The 21,811-nt window shown below is 28.0% G+C and overlaps 1 protein-coding gene across 1 annotated transcript; it reads right to left on the bottom strand.

Annotated features, from left to right (window-relative positions):
* Positions 1-12,428: 12,428 nt before the first annotated feature.
* Positions 12,429-20,553, bottom strand: LOC123292380. Its single transcript, XM_044873014.1, has 8 exons — positions 20,372-20,553; positions 20,025-20,195; positions 19,865-19,964; positions 17,810-17,999; positions 15,748-15,901; positions 13,697-13,868; positions 12,629-12,768; positions 12,429-12,566 (listed from the first exon to the last, which is right to left on the bottom strand). Exons 1-8 carry the CDS (start codon positions 20,483-20,485, stop codon positions 12,450-12,452), a joined length of 1,158 nt encoding a protein of 385 aa, XP_044728949.1. The 5' UTR covers positions 20,486-20,553; the 3' UTR covers positions 12,429-12,449.
* Positions 20,554-21,811: the final 1,258 nt, after the last annotated feature.

Raw genomic sequence — 21,811 nt, 5'->3', positions numbered from 1 at the left:
AAGCAAACGGAACCTAAGCAATCTAACCAGCATAAATGTAAGCTTAAATTAGTACCCACTTTAGGTACTACCAAAAGTGTTGGTGAGGGATGGGGGTACGTCCCATAGTTTAGTTAATTAGTAATTGGTATTAGTATATACTTTTTTTATTGGACTATTTAATGAATAAATATCTGTGGTATTAATATAGGAATATCAGTTGTGTGTGTGTCTATTATCGCATCAACACTGTCTATACATGGTATTTCAACAATTAACTCAGTCAATTGTTTGTTTTCACTTGTTTATATTTATATGTTTAGATCATTTTAAAGTAGGTATAATTTTTGTATTTATATGTTTAGATTTAGTTTTTATTTATTTTTTTTATATTTATATGTTTAGATCATTTTAAAGTAGGTATAATTTTTGTGAAGTATTTATTAATAAATATATAAAAATACTTAACTATATTAAGAATAAAAAATATTTATTTTAAGTAGGTACTTATAGTAAAAGAGGTGGAAAACAATTTGGAGTAGGCTCTTGGGGCACTACGGACAATTTTGTAATTGTCCTTGAAGGATCCCTAAATAAGATAGTCGAGGCCTGGCTAAAGGGTAGCGGCGCCCTATCAACCCTTGAAATTTTTTTAAGGGAAATTTCTTTATAAAAAAAGTTTTTGAGACAATATGAAATTTTGATATCTTTAAGTTGCATATTTAAGGAATTACATGCATATAGTGCTGTTGACCCGGCCTTTCTCGATCTACTCGAGAAAGGCCGATGAAAAAGTTTCATCAAATTATTTTGACTTTTTGGGATTATTTGTCTTTAAGTACCTGTATTACTCTCCAAAAATCCTAAAATGTCCCAAGAACTTTTTTTGCATTTGTTTAAAAAAAAATTTTGCAACAGTCTGATTAACAATTAGATTCGCCTTATTGGTCTGGCTTTTTGATTTAATTTAAGTCCTTAAATATGCAAGTTAATTACAAAAACATTTTTTTAATTTTTTATTGTCCTTCAAGACTCGAATTTTAAAAATTTTTACAATCAATTGCAACAAATCAGTAGCCATTTGCACAATCTAACTTTGCGGTAGTAAAACTCAATTTTAGTACATAGTGCAAAAGAATTGTTGCTAAAAAAACTTAAATCTTAGGGAGCCACCTTCATATTGACTGTTATATGCAGAGTACCTATAAATAACTAAACAAAAACAACTAAGATATGGAATGTAGTAGTATTAACAAATAAAGTGGCCGTGGATTTACTGAAGAAGGATGTACTAAACTTATGCAGCCCCTATTTATTTTTAGTTACAAAGATTTTAGTGAATATATTTATCTTCAATTGACTTCCTTTTATTTAAAAATTAAAAACATTTATATGCATTTAATTTGCGCAGTCTCCGGACATGCCATCAAGCGACAAACATATAAAAAAAAGTACACACAACATATATACATAACTATTATCGATAAATATATTTAATAATTAGTTACTATTTATATTTTGAAATTACGATTAACGAATGAAACTATTTTAAATTTATTGGCAAATTGGTAATATAAAAAAAATGAGTGAAAATTTAAATAAATCAGTTGAGGAAAAACCAAAACTGAGTCAATATTTTGTTAAATCTGAAAATGAAAATGGATTTATTGAAATTGATGAGAATGTGAAACCAACTGAAATATTGGATTACCCTTATTTATACCATGTTAATAAGGAAACTGAAAATACGTTTCCTTATCTAATTCCCAACAAAAGAGGTAAATGGATGATGTTTATTAAGAATGAAGATATTGACCAAAAATGGAAAGATTGTTGCAAATTTTACGATGAAAATAAACTAAGTGGAATACGATATTTAACGTGCTCTACCGGGTATCGTTTAACGGACCCAACCTATTCTGAAATCACTAGCAGCGCAATATTCTTTCATTGTGGTCCAGCGTCCGATAGAGATAAAATGTTGGAATTTGGAAAAAATTTGTTAAAATATATTCCTTACTGTGTTGATTATGGATATATGTCGTATAAAAGCAGGGAACAAACTGAAAAATATACGCAATCTATACCTTATAAAAGCCAGGATAAATCTGGAAAAAATATTCAATATACTCATTTTTTATACCGAATAACTGTTCCAAGGCATGAAGAATTTGAAGAAGAATTGAATGGAAACCGATTTTTTGTATTTTCCGAAGAGGAAGCGGGAAAAATAGATATGCCTCCTATTGAAGTTGACAAGGATATAAAACCGACTGAAATACAGGATTATTTATATTTATATCATCAAAATATTAATATTTCGAATTTATATACTGATCTATACACAAACTTCACAAACTTAAGGGGTAAATGGATCATGTTTTTTAAGGACACGGAAGGTTTTAATGAAAAATGGAAGCATTGTTGCAAATTATATCAAGAAGGTAAGTTAAATGGAATTTTATCTTTAATTTGCTCCACCGGTCGTGAGTATCCATCCCGTTCTGGACACGTAATATTTTTTTATTGTGGTCCAGCAACTGATAAATTTAAAGTATTGGAATATGGTAAAAATTTATTAAAATGTATTCCATATTGCAGTGATTCTGGTTATATGATTTATAAAAGTAAAGAACAAACAGAGAAAGGGATGCAAGCTTCAAATAATCGTGTATTATATCGAATACCTGTACCAAAACACCTTACATTTTAAAATACAAATAATAACAAGCCTACGAAAAATAAGCTAGAAAAATTATGTTTATCACTGCAGAAATTAAATGTTATAGCCATCGTGGGCTTAATTGTATTAATCCAGAATAAAAATTTTAATTAAAAATTAATTAAAAAAATGACCCAAATAATCGAATTTAATAAAAAATTGACCAAGCGGGCTTGAATTTGTTTTTTGTCTTATAATGAGCTTGTTTAGCAAAAATAGGGAGTTTAAGGCACATTCACTTTTGCACATTTTAATTTTCTATTAGACATAAAATATTTTTTATAATAATTTTTGACGGAATTTGATTATACCTATCATTATTGTCAACGTTATAACGTTAAAAATGAAATTTACTGACAAAATCGAAAAAAAAAACCCGTTGCCCACGTAGGGTTGCTATAGGAATCAATTTAGCCTACAAATTAAATTTAAAACGGCAGGTATTTCATTATTGTAGTTATTTAAGTAATAGTCCAAGTTTTAAGTAGTTATAAACGATTTTTCTTGATTTCCATATTAAAAAGTAGGTACTTTTAACAACAATTTACAAAAATACTACCGTTAACTAAATTAATTTGATAAAGAGTTTGCATTTCAATTTATTACTGGACAATTTCGGGTGAATCGGAAATTGCGGGGTTTAACAAAAAAAGTGATAAGCATCAGTAAAACTTCAAAGGTTTTTAGCCAACACATTTACGAAGTTATTGCTAAATATTTCACTGTTTCTATTCAACCTTGTTTCCCGCTTAACCATGTTTTAATTAAATTTTTACTATTTTGTATGAATACATCATTTTTCACCTTTTTTGTAAATTTTGCAAAAGAAAAAGGGAAAAAATCTTACTTCGACCACGATAAAAGGGTGTAGTGCAAAGACAAATTTTGGTAATTAATTATACACGTAATGAGCATGCGTATACAATTTTTTTAATTTTAAAAGTTTTTAAATAAAAAGTATAAAATTTGTTCTTGCACTATAATTTTATAAATAATTAAAAAATAAAAGTGAATTTTTTGTCACATTTTATAATTTTTAAGTTGAATGGCGATATTTTCTAGCAAAGATAAGTCCAGTGATCAAATAAAATTTTTTGTTTTTTGGAATCGTACTTAATTTAATTTTTGTTTATTAAAGTCAATATAAAATTTTGGCATCACTTTTTTATGGATTGAATATTTAACTTTTTATAATTTCATTAAAGGAGAGGTATCGATAAGACTTTATTTTCACCTCATTTCGCGCATGCACTTTTTTTTAAATTTATTTTAGAGTTCTTATGTTACTAGTTCACAATATATTTAAAAATTAAATTGCTTCCATCATGCACTCATAGATAAATATAAATAAATTGATTTTCACGATTAAAAAATTGATTATAATTAATTGCATTAATGCATAAAATAAATTTAATGAAGTGCCCACCACGACACAAACATGTTTGTTTATAAGAATTCATATAAGAGATGGGGCGAAAATAAGGTCTTATCGCTACCCCTAGCTGCTTTCTTTATAATTTTGATTTCATAAGTCAATAAATAATGTTTTGTAATTGTTTGTGTCCTAATATAATTTAAGATGATATCACAGTATGATGTGTCCATTTTACATATGTTCCTTTGTTCCTGTAGTCTTTACGCGGGATGAGGGTTTCGTAGGAAGTAAAATCGGGATGAGTATGAGCAGTTTTCTGAAGGCTTTTAGGTCGCTGATTACAAATATGTGTTATGTGTTAGATTTTTCGTAAAGTGGTGCAAACAAAAAGTTAACAATTTAACTGTTCAAATCTTTTTAACTCGGAAACTATCGATTGTACCGACCAAAGTTGTTGACAAAACTTGCAGCGATTAGGTCGAATTGTTAGTTTCAGGTGTAACTAACATAGTAAAAACCAATTAAACTTGAGAACCTTCGAAATGGTGAAATGGGAGTTGATTTTGTTGATTTTAAGGTGTTAAAAGCGATTTTTTGCGATTTCGATTTTGAGTACGAATGCCTGCGAAAACGATAACTCCAAAAGGAAATAGTTATCAAGCTGAAACTTTTATAGGGCACTCAGAACGTAAAAAGTGACGAGTTTAAGTTCGTAAATGAGCAACATAGGTCAATTGAGTCTTGGATCCGTAGGACCCATCTTGTAAACCGTTAGAGATAGAACAAAAATTTAAAAAATGTTTCTTATAATTAAATAAATAACTTTTGTTTGAATATTTTTGCATAAAATTACATTCTTTACGCGTGAGGGGGGCACAAATTAGGTGAGAACATGGGCAGAGTTATAAAGACGAATTTCGTCCATCTGCCTTCAATCAGAGAATAAATTTTAAAAAATTATCAAGTTTGATGAAGGCATATGAACGCAATTTGATGCAGTGGAAGACAACTCGTCTATCGCTACCTACCTGTCTACATTTCACGATGCATTTTTTTCAATTTAGGAAGTCTATGTCTCCTTCTTGATTGAGTTTATGTGATTTAATCTTATTTGACTAGTCTTAAAATATCGACACACATATATTTCCCGAACCCATAGACTTGTAGACATAAAATTTCCGGATAATTTACAACAGTATGACAACGGCGTTATTTAGGTTGATTTACTTAATTATTTAAAAAAAATCATGGTCTCAGGATTGGTCGTAGTGGTGTCATTGCAGAATGATTAAAAGAATGCTAATTTTTTTCATAACTAATTACTTTCTTTCTATATTCACGAAAATCATCATACTATACCTTTTCGACGATTCCAAATAGCTGCCTTACAGCCCCAAAGACGTATATTTTCAATCGTCGTGAAAAGTATGCGATGATTTTCGTGAATAAAAGGAAGAAAATTATCAGTTATCATATTCACAAAAACTTAGTCAGTAACGAATAAAATTACACCTGTAACAAATTCTTTAATTAATCCTACTATGGCCGCTCTTTTTTTAACGTCAGTGGCAGAAATATAAATATGACATGCTCGATTAAAAGAAGAAAAATTCCCGATTAAAATGGATCAACCTGTATAAGAAAATAACGAGAGCGTTCGCGACTTATATGTTCAGTTTAGATCAAATGCGAATACTGAAATATTGGTTTTTTTTTTAAAATTTTACAAATATAAAAGAAAAAATTACAAAACATAAAAACATTTAATATTTTATTACTTTTTATAACATTTTTTGTACATTTTTTTTCTCAAGTAAAATCATTCCATTTATCACTGATATAGTACAAAATTTATCGGCCACATTTATTATAAAAATAAATTTTGAATTATTTTCGATGTCACTTAAAATCAATATTTTCATGTAAAACCAAAATATTTCACATTATTTTTCAACAAAACAGTTTTTTCTCGTATTATAAAAATTTTTCTCGGCCTTAAAATTGCGTCCTTTCTTTTTTGTATGATCATGCTTCTAAAATCCAAAATCTTAACAAGGACGATTAAAAATGATTTTAGGTTGTTTTGGGACGGTTTAAATTATATATTTTTACGGTCAAAATTTTTTGTAAAATGTATGCAAATGAAACATTTATTTGAAACGGACGAATTTTGTTTACCAAATTTAGTAAAATAAAAAAATTTGTGGTTGAAAATTAAGTAACACTAACCAAATATTTGATTATGGATCTTCCATTTACGTAATTTGGCACCGAGTTGCTAATACTGAGAGGGGGTTTACAAAGGAAGCTCAAATCTAGGCAGTTAAATCTTACGAAATAATTAAACTCAGCCGTTCTATCAAGCCAGAAACCAGATCCGTAATGCAGCCGACACAATGGTTCGAGAAAACTGGCTCTGGTCACATTGGTTAAACATGGGATTTTTTTCTCATGTTCTCATGAACGAAATAACAGCGATGAAGAATTCGAGAAACATAAAATTATTTGGTTATGTACCCTGTGTTTTTTAAATCACGCGGTGTTAATTTTAAATGAAACAGGCAATTTTTCTCAGGGTTGCACTGCTCAAAATACAAAAAGATACATTTAAAGGGGGAAATATATTCCGCGTATCAGTTTTTTATTGCACTACAACCCATTATGTGAATTTGTTGCCACGTTTTTGAAAATGGAATAAAAATTTTTACGTAATTTTTTTCCCATTTGTCCAAGATACGTTCAAATATATCACACAATGGATTATAAATGAATAAAAATTTGTATTTCTTAGTTTTGCGAATAAAATGCTACCTTTTTTAATTCTAAAGTCCAATAAAGCGTGTTATTTTAGTTTTTAGTTTTTTAGTCTCGCTCTGTTATAAATTATGTACACTTTGCGTAACAAAATAGTATTTAAAAAAAGCCTATTACCGTGACTAGGTTTCGACATGACAACCTTCCGCATGTAGAGCAGATACCACACCATCTGGCCGTTAAAGTTGTTATTAATTTAATATTTCAAGATATTATTAAAGTAAAAAGGATAATATTATTGATCCTGGACAGTATACTAGGATAAAATTATTATAGTATTGCCATCGGACCTTGAATTGTGGGCAAATTATCAAATTACCCGTCCATTAGAAGTAGGTTAAGTTTGACTTCCAAGATTTGATTACATCATTATTTGATTACAAGTGAAGATAATATTAGCTTGTTAAAAAGCATTTGTGAGGTAGATAAATTGTCCTCGTTTCTCGAATTTCAAAGCACTCTAACTTGAAAACTTTGTATTTTATCCGCAAAATATTTTGATCAGAAAAGCAGAAAGAACAGCTTATCCGTTTCTAGCCAATTTGACCGGAGTTGATTTGCCATATGAATTGTGCAGGCTCCTTTAATTACATAATTGCCAGGTTGGACTAGTGTTAATTTTGTATTAATAGCACGATCTTATTATTATAACAGTACTTACAAGGCACTTAAAAACTATTTTTTATATACTGAGTCGTGTAGAAAATGGAACAACAAAATTCTCCAATGTATGCTAAGAATAATTCAACAATGTGCCACAAAATTACCGTGATAGTTTGAATAAAGCAATGTCAACATAACTAATTTTAGCAAAATAACATTTTCGTTTAGAATTAGGTTACAAAAAATCATTTTAAAATTTAAACTTAAACCGTTTAGTTATCAAAGCACTTAATGCTAAGGCAAGTTTAAAACGTTGCACAGACCATTTTATTAATATTAAAAAAACAGACCATGAACTTTATCTGAATTGTTATATTTCTGAATTTTAAAAACCCGACTACTTCAATATTAAGGTATTGGGCTTTCAAGTTAAGAGATTATTAAAAAAATCAAACATTTAGGTTGGGCGTAAATTAAGACAGCTTGGTAAGGTACAGTTTTACGTAGATAGAGGTAATATGTGACGCGATTCGTACTCCATGAATTTTTATTTAATCACAGTGTAAAAACTATAACGTAACTTCACTGTACAGAAAGCAATATGAAGCCCACTATGCATAAACCACCGTTTTCCACTGACCTTTTTCTGCATAAAACTGGATAACGTCACCTTACCAAGATGCATCTCTACTTGTGTAAGACCTTATACAGTTTTTCTACCATTAAGAATATTATTTTAAAACGCGTATTATTAATAATAAAATTCACGATTTATCTTCATAAAGTATTTTGGAAGAGCATTGTTCCAGTTTCTTTGCTAACCAGAATATAATATTTGAAACACAACAAAATCGTATCAAAAATGTAGCCTTATGATAAATTTTTACAATTTTTTTAAAATAAAATATGAACCGAAATAAAATACACCTTATCAAGTAATATAATAAACTCAAAATAACAATTCGAATTTTGTTTGAATTTTTTTTTTTTTTAAATTTCTTTTTTTATAGCAATACAAAATATTTATTAATTACACTTATAAATTATAGACTAATAATAATTAATAATTAGTTTTGTAATTATTAGTGAAGAATTCTTTGTACATTTCTCAAATAATAATTCTACTTTATTAAAAAAAAGGGTTTATTTTTCGTGACCACTGTTTTTATTTTCGTAATTAATTGGAATGTTGAGTCATACATATACACGCATGATGAAAAACACTGGAAATGAATCTGTATTGATAATAGGTACTTTATTTTCAAAATGCAGCTCCAGAAAATAGCCCACCCAATAGACAAATTTTTTTTGTTTTCTAGATTTGTAATTAAGTGTAAGAAGAAGCCACTTTGAAAAACGTTCTTTATTGCAACTATTAGAAAATAAACTTGCAATAAAAATAATAAAGATAGTTTTTATGGAAATGAAATTTTCATTTTTATTCATCACTTATTCTTTATAGTGTAACGCACAAAATATCAAATGTCCAGGCAATTCCGACCGATATTTTACTAGATATTGTCACGTAATTTATTAAAATACAAAACTCACTTTCATATGGATTAAGAGCAGGCCAAAAAAATTCTTTGAACTAAAGTTGATCATTTAAGGATTGGTTATAGTAGTTTTGTACACACACATATTTCGGTTAGTCAAGCGAACGATAGAACAGGGGTCAGATATATGCTATCGAAACAGTTATGTTTTCCGTGGTATTTAAATGAATTTACTAAATCTCAAAATTGTTCATCATATCATAACCGTGTCGATAGTATACCTAGTGTTCAATTTACATCTAGGCATAGGCCTACCACGAGTATGACAAAATACATGCGCTAAGCAATGCATCGAAGAAAGAGGTGTTATAGAAATGTGTTGAAGCTTAGATACGCGTTGAGTTAATTGTAAGACCTCTTACTAAGATACATTGCTTAACGCATGTACTGTCATACTCGTGATACACGTCTAGGCCTAGATGTAAACTGAACGATTCGTATATCTGACCCATGTTCTATCGTTCGCTTGACTGACCACAGTATGTGTGTGTACTCAACTACTAAAACCAATCCTCGAATGATCAGCTGTAGTAAATTCAAGAATTTTTTTGCCCTGTTATCCACTAGTATCAAACACCTAATCTTTTCTGGTATGGTCCAAGTAATGAAACATAACCTTGTACCACCATTTCAAACAATCTTTTAAAAAGATACAGAAAAAAATGATTTTTTTACAGGTACTATCAATTGATAACTATTTTTTTGAGCTTGTAGTGTTTGAGATTCTATACAAAATTGATCAGTTAGCACTGGCAAATTTTTGGAAATTGGAAAAATTTCATTTTTTGGACTGAGTACATAACTTTTGTACAAAATCTTATAAGCTACCCAATAATCAAAATTCATTCAATTGACTATATTTTTATATCAATCTTATAAAATTATTCTTATTAACTTTAAAAGATCCAGTAATTTACCATAAGCATAGGATTTCAATCACCAAATCGTCTGTATAATGATATTGAGACATACGAAAACTATCACCATTATATGTTTGACTTCAAACATTTCAATTTACGAATTTAAAAAAAAAAAAACAAAAAAAAAAAACAAAAAAAAAAAAACAGGAAAAAATGACTTATCAACTACTTTTGAATAAACAAAAAAAAAAATTCAAAATTTTAAAAATAAAATTTTTTTTAATCAGGTTGTTTTTTTTTCGAAAATTGGTAGGATATTCTCATACAAAGCTGTCTACCCCCACACAAATGTGTGTACTTAAAATTAATTATTTTAAATACCACATATCATTAAGTATTATTAATAAAAGCATAAACCAATTACTGAAGAAATACCCGTTATTTATAAAGACGTATGCGTCACCCGTGTATATCACCATTATTCGGGTACAATTCTTAATTTTATTATAAAAATATGACTATTTCTCCAATTTTAAAGCACATTTATCTGAAAACCAACTCTACTTGTTAAAAATCGATCAATATCACATCTACTAGAGACTCATTCATATCAAAAAAATTAATCAATGCGATTTTATTATTTATTATAAAGTCCCATTGAACGCAACCGCATTCACTATTTACTCCGAACTAATTCTACTTAATTTTTAAACTCAAAGATTTTTAGATTGTTTGATTTAAAACAAATCAAGTATAAATATTGAAAATAAGTAAGATTGTTTTCTTATTGGGACTGAGTTGAGTAGAAATTCAAGGATTTCGGATTTCGAGGAATAAACAAAGACTGTTGTTGTAACGTGTAGATTTTCAAATTACAGCGGATTAAAAATTTGTTTAAAATCTCATTTTCAATAATTTAAGCAAAGATGATCAAATGTTCGAAAAATTTTGCCCTTCAATCAGTCTTATTTTAGATTTAAAAAACATTTTTACAAATATCTCGAATCAAATGAAAGCTTATTACAGTATCTTGAATTTTGGTATGCACACAAACTCATCGATAAAACAAAATAAAAAAAAAATAAAAAAATTTTTAGTTTTTTATTTAAAAAAGTTACTGATATTTGTTTCTAACTTGAATTTTTTTGACTTCAAAGCTTCAGTAGGAAAAAATCTTGACTGAATAACAAAATAAAAACATTAAGGTACTAGCTTAAGGATGTACGAGCGCCAGGGCAATTCGGGAAAAAGCGTTTATTTTAATAAGAAGTTGGACTAAATCTATATCAATTTTGAAAATTTTAAAAGCTTTGCCCGATTATTTAAATAAATAAACGACTTCAAAAGTAGGCATAATTAACATTGGTCTTATGGGAAAACGGTAGGTGGATTTGTTTTCATAATTTTTTTCAAAATTAGTCGGTGGAAATTTAAAAAAAAAAAAACTATTTAAATTAAAGTTAAAACTAATAAATAATTGAAAACAAAAAAAAATTTATTTTTTCAATTTGATGGTGAATTATGTTATAACTTGACAATATAAGTCAAAAAGTAAGAGTAAAATTTTTCGATATCTGGAGTAATCTTTAAAATATCGAAAGTTGAAAATTTTGTTTAATTATTTAGCTTTCGATATTTCGAAAATCAAGGCAGATATCGAAAAATTGTATTCTTATTTTTCGTCTATATTCATGAAGTTATAACCAAATTCATCATCAAAGTTTAAAATAAGGTACAAATAATTACAACCACAAGTCTAAACTTGCCATAGCGCTCGTTGACCCATCTATTACTAAAGAAGATTCGAATCTGATTCTTTTAAATTTGTAAATAAAAATCGCCCCACTTTATTAAGTGTAATACCTTTATTATATTTTTTTACAATGTAATAGAAAAATCAATATTTTCAAATCCCTGATCTAATAAAGCTGTTTTCTCCATTGTATTCCCACTTTCATGGGCCATATAAAGGGAGTAATAAATAATTTTAAAATTCTTACACAATATTCGTAATCAGAGTATTAAATTTTAAAACTAATGGCTCGCCTAGACTAACAGGATATTTCAAGTTAATAATTTTAAAAATTAATAAAAAAAAATTGAATTAGTTCGTAGTTTGGGAGGTTTTAAACATCAGGTAACTGTATAACAAGATTAAAATTTAATTAGTTTCTTGTTTCATCAATTAAATATCTTACAGAAAATTGAATGAGTCCATTTCTAATCCATGCAGCATTAAAGTAAGAAATCAGAACCATATATAGATGGCACAAAATATTACGTTCCTTTCGGGATCCTAAAATTTGAGTATTTATAATAATGTTGGCAGTTATATTTATTTTTATTTTACAATAAAAGTATGGCCATTGCTGCTCAGTACTTCCATATTTGTGTAAATATCCTCTCAATGAAGCGCCGAAATTGATTAAAAAAATAATTGATACATCATTTTAAGAAAAAATTGAATAAAAAAAAAATCGCTGCTCTTGACTGAAAGCCTTAAATTTTAATTTTTTTTATATGTAAAAAGAACACAATTATTAAATTTGGCTGCTAAATCTTGGTCGAGGAAGATCACCAAACACAGCATCACCGTGGACACTTTTTGCAATTGCTTTAATGCTAGCTGCAATATCTAACGGATCCTCGATTGCTTGCTAGAAAACAATATTATTTGAAAAAATTATGAAATGATTAGAAAATAAATTTCAAATCGTACCTGATCATCATCGATGTCAATTGCATTTCGGCTATATGGTGACATAAATGTTGGGACATTCATTGGCAGCGACTTTGCTAAATTTGTTGAGTACGTTCTTTGTCTAGGTGGACCGTTATCATCAAAGCCTCCTTGTGAATCTACAAAAAGTTCATTTGCTGGATTAGATATTTAACCCTTTGTCGACGATACTGTCATTGTTTCCGTAACTTCCAAAATTAATAGAATATTTAATCTTGCTGAGAAGGAAGGCTCTGTGACAAGTTAAAAACTGTCTAGATATGAGAGTTTTTCTCGGAAAGAACTATTATTAAATGGTGGGATAAAGAAAATTTTAGTATATATATATATATATATATATATATATATATATATATACTCAAAATTTATACCAAACTTTTATTATGCCAGATAACTTATTGAAAAATAAATGTTTTTATCGTTGTACGAACATTTCGTTTTTTATTTGACAAAATAGCGACGAATTGAACATTTATGTAGACGATTTTTTTTTTCATTTTTCGTCATTAGAAATCAATAAATACAGTAAAAGTTAAATTTTGAAAATCACCCACGTTCAGTTTTTTTGATGGGTATGGCCAACATTTTAAGAACAACAAATTTTGTATATTAGAAAAGTCTTCAAGTTTTTGGAATCAAACGTTTTAAATATTGTAATTTTGAGATAAACGCATAAGAAAAACAAAGTTAGTAGGCGACCGATTTACTGTATTTTAAGAAACGCTGTAATTTCGCCATTTACTCTTATACTTTCAGTATAAGAGAAGCCTGCGCTGAAAAGGAGAAAATTTACCTTTTCTTAAAATACAAAAACCAGCTGTTTATGTAAATTTGGTAAACACATGTTACGTAAGCCGCTACTTGAATGATAGCTGTAAAAATATTTAATTTCAACTATAGAGGTAGTCAGTGGATAACTGGTAAGCTATGTCGTGCGTTTTTGAGGCCGGATCATATAATAAAAGATGAAATACTTCTTAATTGATGTTATACTGATATCTAGCAATCAAAAATAAATTTGGTTTCAGCTTTTTTTTTTGTACTTACCATCTGTATCACTTTCAATATCTGATTGTGTTTTATTTGATGAAAAGGTTTCATCTATCACACCTTCTAATTGAAATAATCCTTCTGAATCAAATGATTCAGCACGAAGTGAATTTGTTAATTTACTAGATGATATTCGAGATGAATCCCGCTTTAATTTTGATGATAAACTCTACACAAAATATAAAATAATTTCGATGAAACATTTTAATATATTTCATTGGATAACAAACTAATTAACTTTCAAACTCATTCTATACAAATATAAAGGGTGTCGCATATAAGATGAGGACACCCTCACACTTTCGTCATTTATAGGAATATCGATTTGAAAATTTGTACAATCATACAAGGGAATGGGTCACATTTTTTAAGATACTTAACCGAAACCTGAACCTTAAACTCAGCCTACAACAAATAGACAAATAGGGCAAATTCTTAAAATTTTGCCTAGCGCCAGAGATGGTTAGAGATATCGAAAAAAATTATTAGAAAAAGTAGCTTAGAATATTATTTTATATCTATATACCGAGTTTCATGCCAAAATTAGCATTTATAATTTTTTCATTATTTTGGGTCTTCACTTAAAATTATTACAAGTTTATTGAAAAATTTGAATACATAACACTATTAAATTATCAATTTGTCTAGTTTTTACATTCCATAGTTATAAAATTAAAAAATAAACTTTTTTTTTCGATATTTCTAACCATCTCATGCGTTAAGCAAAATTTTAAGAATTTGCCCTATTTGTCTATTTGTAGTAGGCTGAGTTTAAAGTTCAGGTTTCTGTTAACTATCTTAGAAGATATAACCCACTCCCCATATATTGCTGTGCAAATTTTCATATCGATCGAACGAAAGTGTGAGGGTGTCTTCAACTTAAATGCAACAAACTTTTTATTGTACATATTTCACAACTGTATAGATAGTTTTTATGAAATAAATTTTATTATTATTATATTATTATTTTTTTACAGTATCTTAAAATTTAGGTAATTAACTTCAATCAAATATTATCAAGAATAATATGGAATTTTTTTGCTAATTTGATTTGAAATATAAAATATAAAAAATATAAGAGTCAACTATAAAATATAGAGAACAATGTGTGCTTTTTCGTTAATGATAGTTAATGATTTCGTACAACTCAGGGATTCCAAAATTGCGTAGTTTTAATATACTTATTACTAATTGGTATGTGGCTTCTAGATGTTGATCCATAGGACATAATTTTATACCAGCTCCATTTGTTAATATTATGAGGCTTACAGGTGGGAATTCCAGGTTAGAAAAAAACACCTTTCCCCCTTCATATTATCAGAACGGTTTGGTACGAAATTAGGCACAATAAACCAATAACTTGAAGCTTTATAATAATTAGAAAGAGCTTAATGCACTACATTTGGTAATTAATTTTTCAGAAGATTTCTCGGAACCAATGAAAAATAGAATGTTATTAATTGGTAAATGACTTCGAGACAATTTCAAACCAAAATATCAAAAAAAGGTTAAATTTAAATCAGATATAAAATTCATTTTGTTAAAATATATCCCCTTAAGGACCCACAATAAAATATTTAGCTAGATTATAAAATTATTAATTAGATAATATATAATTTATAGCTAATTAATAATTTTATAATCTAGCTAAATATTTTATTGTGGGTCCTTAAGGGGATATATTTTAACAAAATGCATAATACAGCCCACAGAAATGCTCATCTTAATTTGAATAAGATATAACATTAGTTAGACATGAAATTATTCAGTAACTGTACTACAGTGGATCCCCGGTAATCCGACTATTGTTTTTGTATTTAAGTATGATTTGTATTTCAGAGAACAACATATAGAATCTTATTATTAGATTTGTGATTTGTCGAATTACAAGGAATTCTTTTGTAAAAAATTTCGAACTATAAAGGAACTTAGGCAGTACTCTATAATCCGACAAATTCGATAGTCCGACACTGCCCTACGAAATTTTTGCCGGGTTACCGGGTGGTCCACGATATTTTTAAAAATAAGTGAAATAAATCAATACTTACATTTACAACATTATTTTTTGGTTTTAAAACATGTTTATGATTTGAAATTGACACTGGAGACGATGTATTATACATTTCGACAAAATCGTTTGAATGTTTATTATTTGTGTCCATTCGATTTATATTTTCATTATTTTTTGGGCTTAATATTAATCTGTAAATCATTCAAAAATAACATTATATGTCATAATTTTTTCCGTTATCAATATTTTTATTATAAATGCTTAATAATAAACTCAAGGCCGTTTTGATAACAATTTCGGGTTTGAATGTTTATAAATCTACATCGTCACATATTTCAAGGGTATTTTTCAATATTTATGGTAGGTTACACTAGCTTTTATGTCTTGACTATTTAGTCTAACCGGGAGATTATTATTCGAGTTTAATAAGATTATTTATATATTATATTACTATTTTAGTTTCGAAAATTTGTTTGATAAAAAATCTAACTTTTGACGAAAGAATGTTTCGCGAAAAAACATTAGTTATGTCATAAAGAACATTTTTTTATTTGAAATTGTCTTCCTTTTCTATAAATTACGAAGCTCAAGTTAATTTGAAGATCATTTTAAGTATTTTTGAGATATCCTACTTTAAAACAAACTAGTTAATATTACAAATTTCTTGGCTAAGAACTTTTCAAATACTGTATAAAAGCACTAAATTTTATCAGATACAAGGTTTTCAATTTTAATAGGAATCAATTTTTCTAGACAAACCTTTTTCTTGAACAATATACCCTGACTAAAATACTATATTTAACAAATATTTTTTATTTGAGCTTTCAACTGATAAGATCCTATTATTTTGTCAAAAAGAATTGGCGTGTTGAGTCCTATAAAAATCATGGCATGTTGAATCAGTTGAGTCCTATACAAAATTGAAAACCTTGTACCTGACTACAATCTGGTAAAAGTTTAGTGCTTTAAATAATGTTCTGAATGTTATTTACGTTTTAATGAATAAGCCTTACTAATGCAATGTCACTAATAGAAAAATATGGGAGCTCTGATTACTGCATAAAAATTAGTCGAACCACTTATTAAAATGATGCAAAAAACTGTAACATCTTTAACGTCAATTAAGGGCTCTACATATACTCTACCCTAGAAAAATTGATTCTCTCAAATTTCGATATCAGTTTGCTCTATATACTAAGTTTTATCAAATGCCGATACAAAAAATTGTTTGTGATTTTAAAAAGAAATACCCTTATCACTTAAAAAAATTGGAAAATGTCGAGAAAAATTGTTTCGTCTCTAATTTTGATTAAACTCTGTGTATACGTTAATTTTGACCCTAAAAATACAAAAATTGGAACCATTCCACGATTGGGAGAGTAGCTTCTGAGCTACGGGTTAAAATCCTAAGATTTTAAGCAATATCTCGGAACTACACATACAATCGTAAATTCTGATTGCCATAAAACTCAGTATATTAGATAATATCGACACAAATTTCTCGGACCGATTCCAAACAATTTCTTAAATATTTCTTTTAATACGTAAATAAATTGGATTTTCCTTACTTTTGATTTCTAATTATTATAGAAAATCTATAAACAGAGATAAAATTTGTTTCGATTTTTCCAATTGTTTAGTTTACGGACAACCGATAAAAAACTGCAAGCAAAATCGTAAAACTACAAATCTACATTTATTTTAGTAATAAATACTTTCCGCTTATATTTTATTTATAATATTATTTTGATGAGTTCTCAAATTTTTAAATACAGCTTTTTGAGCGAAATTATTTGGTAACCCTAATTTACATGGAATTACAGGTAAAAGTATTGCAATTATTGTAATGAACTTATCCAAACAAAAATTTAACAATTTTACTAAGTAAAAAATTTATAATAAATTGGATGAGAAGAACTCAGAAAACGTCAAAAGGACCACTTCTTAATAAGAGCAGTATATGCCAACTTTGACCACTGATTCTTAAACATTAAATAAATTTTTTTATAAGGATTGTGAGGGTTTTATAATTCGAGACGTAATATAAAACAATTTAAATTTTGCTTAAATTTAAATAATACCTTCGATAAATATCTCACCTGGTAAGAATCTGATGTTCTTGTTTCGCACGTTCTTTAAAATTATCAAGATAAAGATATTGTTGTTCTGAATATTTTCGAATCCGATCTTCTGTTGCTTGTGTTTCTAATCTTAATACTTCATTTAATTTTTGTTGTAAATTACAAAACGCTAAATTATCACTAGAAACACGCGCTGGTGAAGAATCAACTGAAAAAATATTTTAATTTGTATTAACATTACAAAAAAATTTATTTGAAATCGAATAAAAAATATACGGTTTTTATCAGAAGTAGTGAAGATATTGATAAATTGATGAATCATTTATCCTCAAAGAATTAGGTATCCTTTAATAAAGTATATTTAGTGATGAGGTGCCATCCATAAATTACGTCAAACATATTTTATACTTTTCACGCCCCCCCCTCTTCAGTCCTTGTCACATTTGTCCCCTCGCCTTTAAAGCAATAGTTTCAAATTTTTTTCAGTCAAAATAATCTTTCATAAAATTTACATAGTCAAATGGCGCGTAAGATGTCTCTTGTCTAAAGTTTCACAGACAACGGAACGGTAGGACAGCGAGCATATATTTTTTGTTTACATATAAATTTCGCATTTTAATATTATAAATTTTAACATGTGACGTCGCAAAGTCCCCCCCCTCGACTCTTGTCAGTCGATGTCACACTTTGTTGAGTACCTCCACCCTCCCCCCTTAATGTGCAACGTAATTTATAGATGGTCTCTAAGACAAGATTTTTGTTTCCTCTACATTTGACTGGGAAATACCCTGTTTTTTAAATTTCATATACTATAACACAAAGTTAAGAGTGATGCAAAAATTTAACTTCTTTCAGTTTTCCAAACTAGATCAAGTATCCCGAAAAATTTTGCTGGATTCTCAGCAGAATATACTGGAAACAAAAATCTTATGACCAACTACCAACCAATCAGGCATCAAACGTTTAGGTTTTTTACATAAAAATGCATGTCAGTCCCTATACTAATGTGAAAAAAAAATCGATATGGGCCTTAATTTTAGATATAATACGTTGTATTGGTTTTGGCACTGCATAAAACTAGTAACTGAAGATTCGATCTTTCAGATTCCTTTATAACATCCCAATGAAAATAAATTTCTGAAACTTATTTGCCAAAAACTCTCTTAGCTGTAAGTTATTAGGGCATAATATTCGTGGCAGCAAGTTTCAGAAATCTGGGCTCCTTTAATTAATCGTTCAGCTTTTGTATCGATTAGAAGATGTTTAGAATTTTTTCATATTCAACACGCATTTATCTTTACGTTACCCTGGTAGAAAAAATATTTGAAGAAAGAATAAGAAATTCTGAAAAAGTCTTAGGAGCTTTGAATTTCTCAACGTTTTCGGACTAGTCTAATTCAGAGTTATTCAGAGTTCTTAATACTTTTCTAAATTTTCTAAAACTTTTTCAGAGTTTCCTAAGACTTATTATTTTTTCAAATATTTTTTCCACCAGGGTATTATAATAAAAATACCTGCCCATTTTCAGAGATTTTTAATCAAACTAAGGAAAATGAAAATATTGAAATTAACACCGGGCTTACTGGTTTTTAACAGAAAAGGAAATCGTACTTGACTATTCAGGTGCTGACTGCATTAAATCTCAGAATTGAGTTTAAAGGCATTATATAAGAGACGGTACTGCAATAATTTACAACAATATACCTCTAAGGTTAGATCTTTAGGTTTTCTAAAATTTAATACTTGCCTCCTACAAGATGATAATCACGGAATAAATCATTTGCCCGTACTTGCATTCAAAATGAACCACGATATTTTAAGGAATTTTATTAATAAATAATTAGATTAGAGCATGATTGAAGTGATTTACGAAATTAAGCTTCAAAGTTTTGTCTCTATTTAAAATATACAATCTCAAGTTTTTGTATAAAATTTATTTTGTATTTTTCGAAAAGCTGCTTAATGGCTAATACTCTTAGTTAAATATATATACTCTCATAAAACAAATTAATAACTTTCAAAAACAAAATAGAAAATTATATTGTGTTAGACAAACAAATGAAATAAAAATACCTGAATTATTTAAGTCAATGTCGTTACGATTGATAACAATTCGAAACGCAATTGAATAATTTTCACTGTTTCTTAAAGCTTGAATTTGATTATCGTTTGCCTAAAATTTGAAAACCGATTATAAATCTCTTTCCAGCAACATGAAATTTGTTTATATTACCAAGAGTTTTAGATTGACCAAAACATTCGATGCACCCTTATCCTTTTGTAAAGCATGAGTGAATAATCGGCAATTTAAACACTGATGAATTATCCAGTCGCCGACTGTTTTTGTTGATACTAGACTCGGTTGTTCTTTTGTAATATTACCTAAATTCACCTTGCCAATTTCCTATTTTACAAAAAGAAACAAATGATTTCAATAGCTCCCCAAAAAACAAATTCCTTTGTTCTTCATACAAAAACAACAAATACAAAAATAATGCAAAAAATTTTATGTATCTAACTTTGGCATGTTATTTGAATAATATGTAAATATAAATGATTATGCTGATTAAAAATAAATACCTGTTGAAAGAATAATTCATTCTTTTCCGTATCAGAAAGATTTATTGAATCAATTTTTTCAATATCTGAACTTATATTATTTATGACAATATTTAAACACTTGCAAGTCAACATTTTTAAATCCTTACAAGCAATGCCTGTCAGGTTAATTAATTAATTTTTTGATTAAAAATATATTATTTCTTTAATAAACACCAATCAAAAATGTATAAAAATTTTTATAAAGAATATATTAATATGTATAGCTACTGAGAATGCCTAGTTCACAAGCTTGACATTGAAGTTGTTCGATTACAAAAAAACATATTTTATACAGCTGTTTGAATGTAGAAATTATATCAACAACTAATGCCATCTGTTATTAAAATATTTAAAATGCCAATGCAGATTTCTATATTATCATCAATATTTAAAATATGTCCTTGGAAATAATTTATGTATTTTTATTTTTATAACTTTTATCCTCATTAATAATTTAACATTTAACAACTCTTGTTTTCACAATAATTTAGAGCATCACTTTTATATTTCTTTTATAATTTCTGCTATTCAATTTTTTTAGTTCAAGGTTAAACATGCTCTTTATCTACATTACTCCCCAATTCCAGAAAAAAGACGGGTTGAATAATACAATTAAAATTAACATTTATTGGGTAAATGTCGTGTGAATGATTCACCTGGGCAAGATAATGCTAAATTTAAACATGCACGTAAATTGAAATTAAAATATTACGATCCTAATCTATATTAGATTAATTTGTTATCATATTGTAAAGTGATTCGATAAATACGATAGCATTTGCCAGATCTGTACTTGAATGTAGTTTTATTTATATATTACTCAACTACCTAAATAAATAAGTCTATATTTTCAAGAAAATAGGGCTAAAAAAGAAAGCTGGGGATTTTTATCTGTAGCCTGATTTTGTGCATATGTGTGCTTTAAAGACGTTCCTCGGGCAGGGCAAAAAAAGCGTGTTTTCTTAGAAAAATTCAAAAAAAAAATCGTGTACCTATATATGCATTCTCATTAATGCGCTAATTAACAATTTATCAGCAGGTAAATTGTTTAATATCCCTTTACGGTGTTAAATTTAAACTTGCATTGACTGTTAAAAGGCTACTTTTTGTAAGAAAAATTTGGAAAACTAATATTTATTAGTTAAAATTATGACAAATATTTTCCTATAAAGTACATTTAAAGTGTTGAAATTGCATGTATTTTTGTGTTATCAATCTAGAAGTGATAGGCATAAATATTTCAAAAACTATGGTATAAATCGAAAAATTTTACTCTTAATTTATTCCCGAGTTCTAACAGAATTTATAAATAAAATTCGAAACAGAATGTCTCAGGTATAATCATACATTCAATTTTGAGGAATTACCTTGAGTAGTAGATAATTCCATTCTACAGTTTTGACTTATTGTTTCTATATC

The sequence above is a fragment of the Chrysoperla carnea genome, chromosome 2 (assembly GCF_905475395.1).
Source record: "Chrysoperla carnea chromosome 2, inChrCarn1.1, whole genome shotgun sequence".
Classification (NCBI taxonomy): domain Eukaryota; kingdom Metazoa; phylum Arthropoda; class Insecta; order Neuroptera; family Chrysopidae; genus Chrysoperla; species Chrysoperla carnea.
This window is presented reverse-complemented; position numbering and strand designations above follow the sequence as displayed.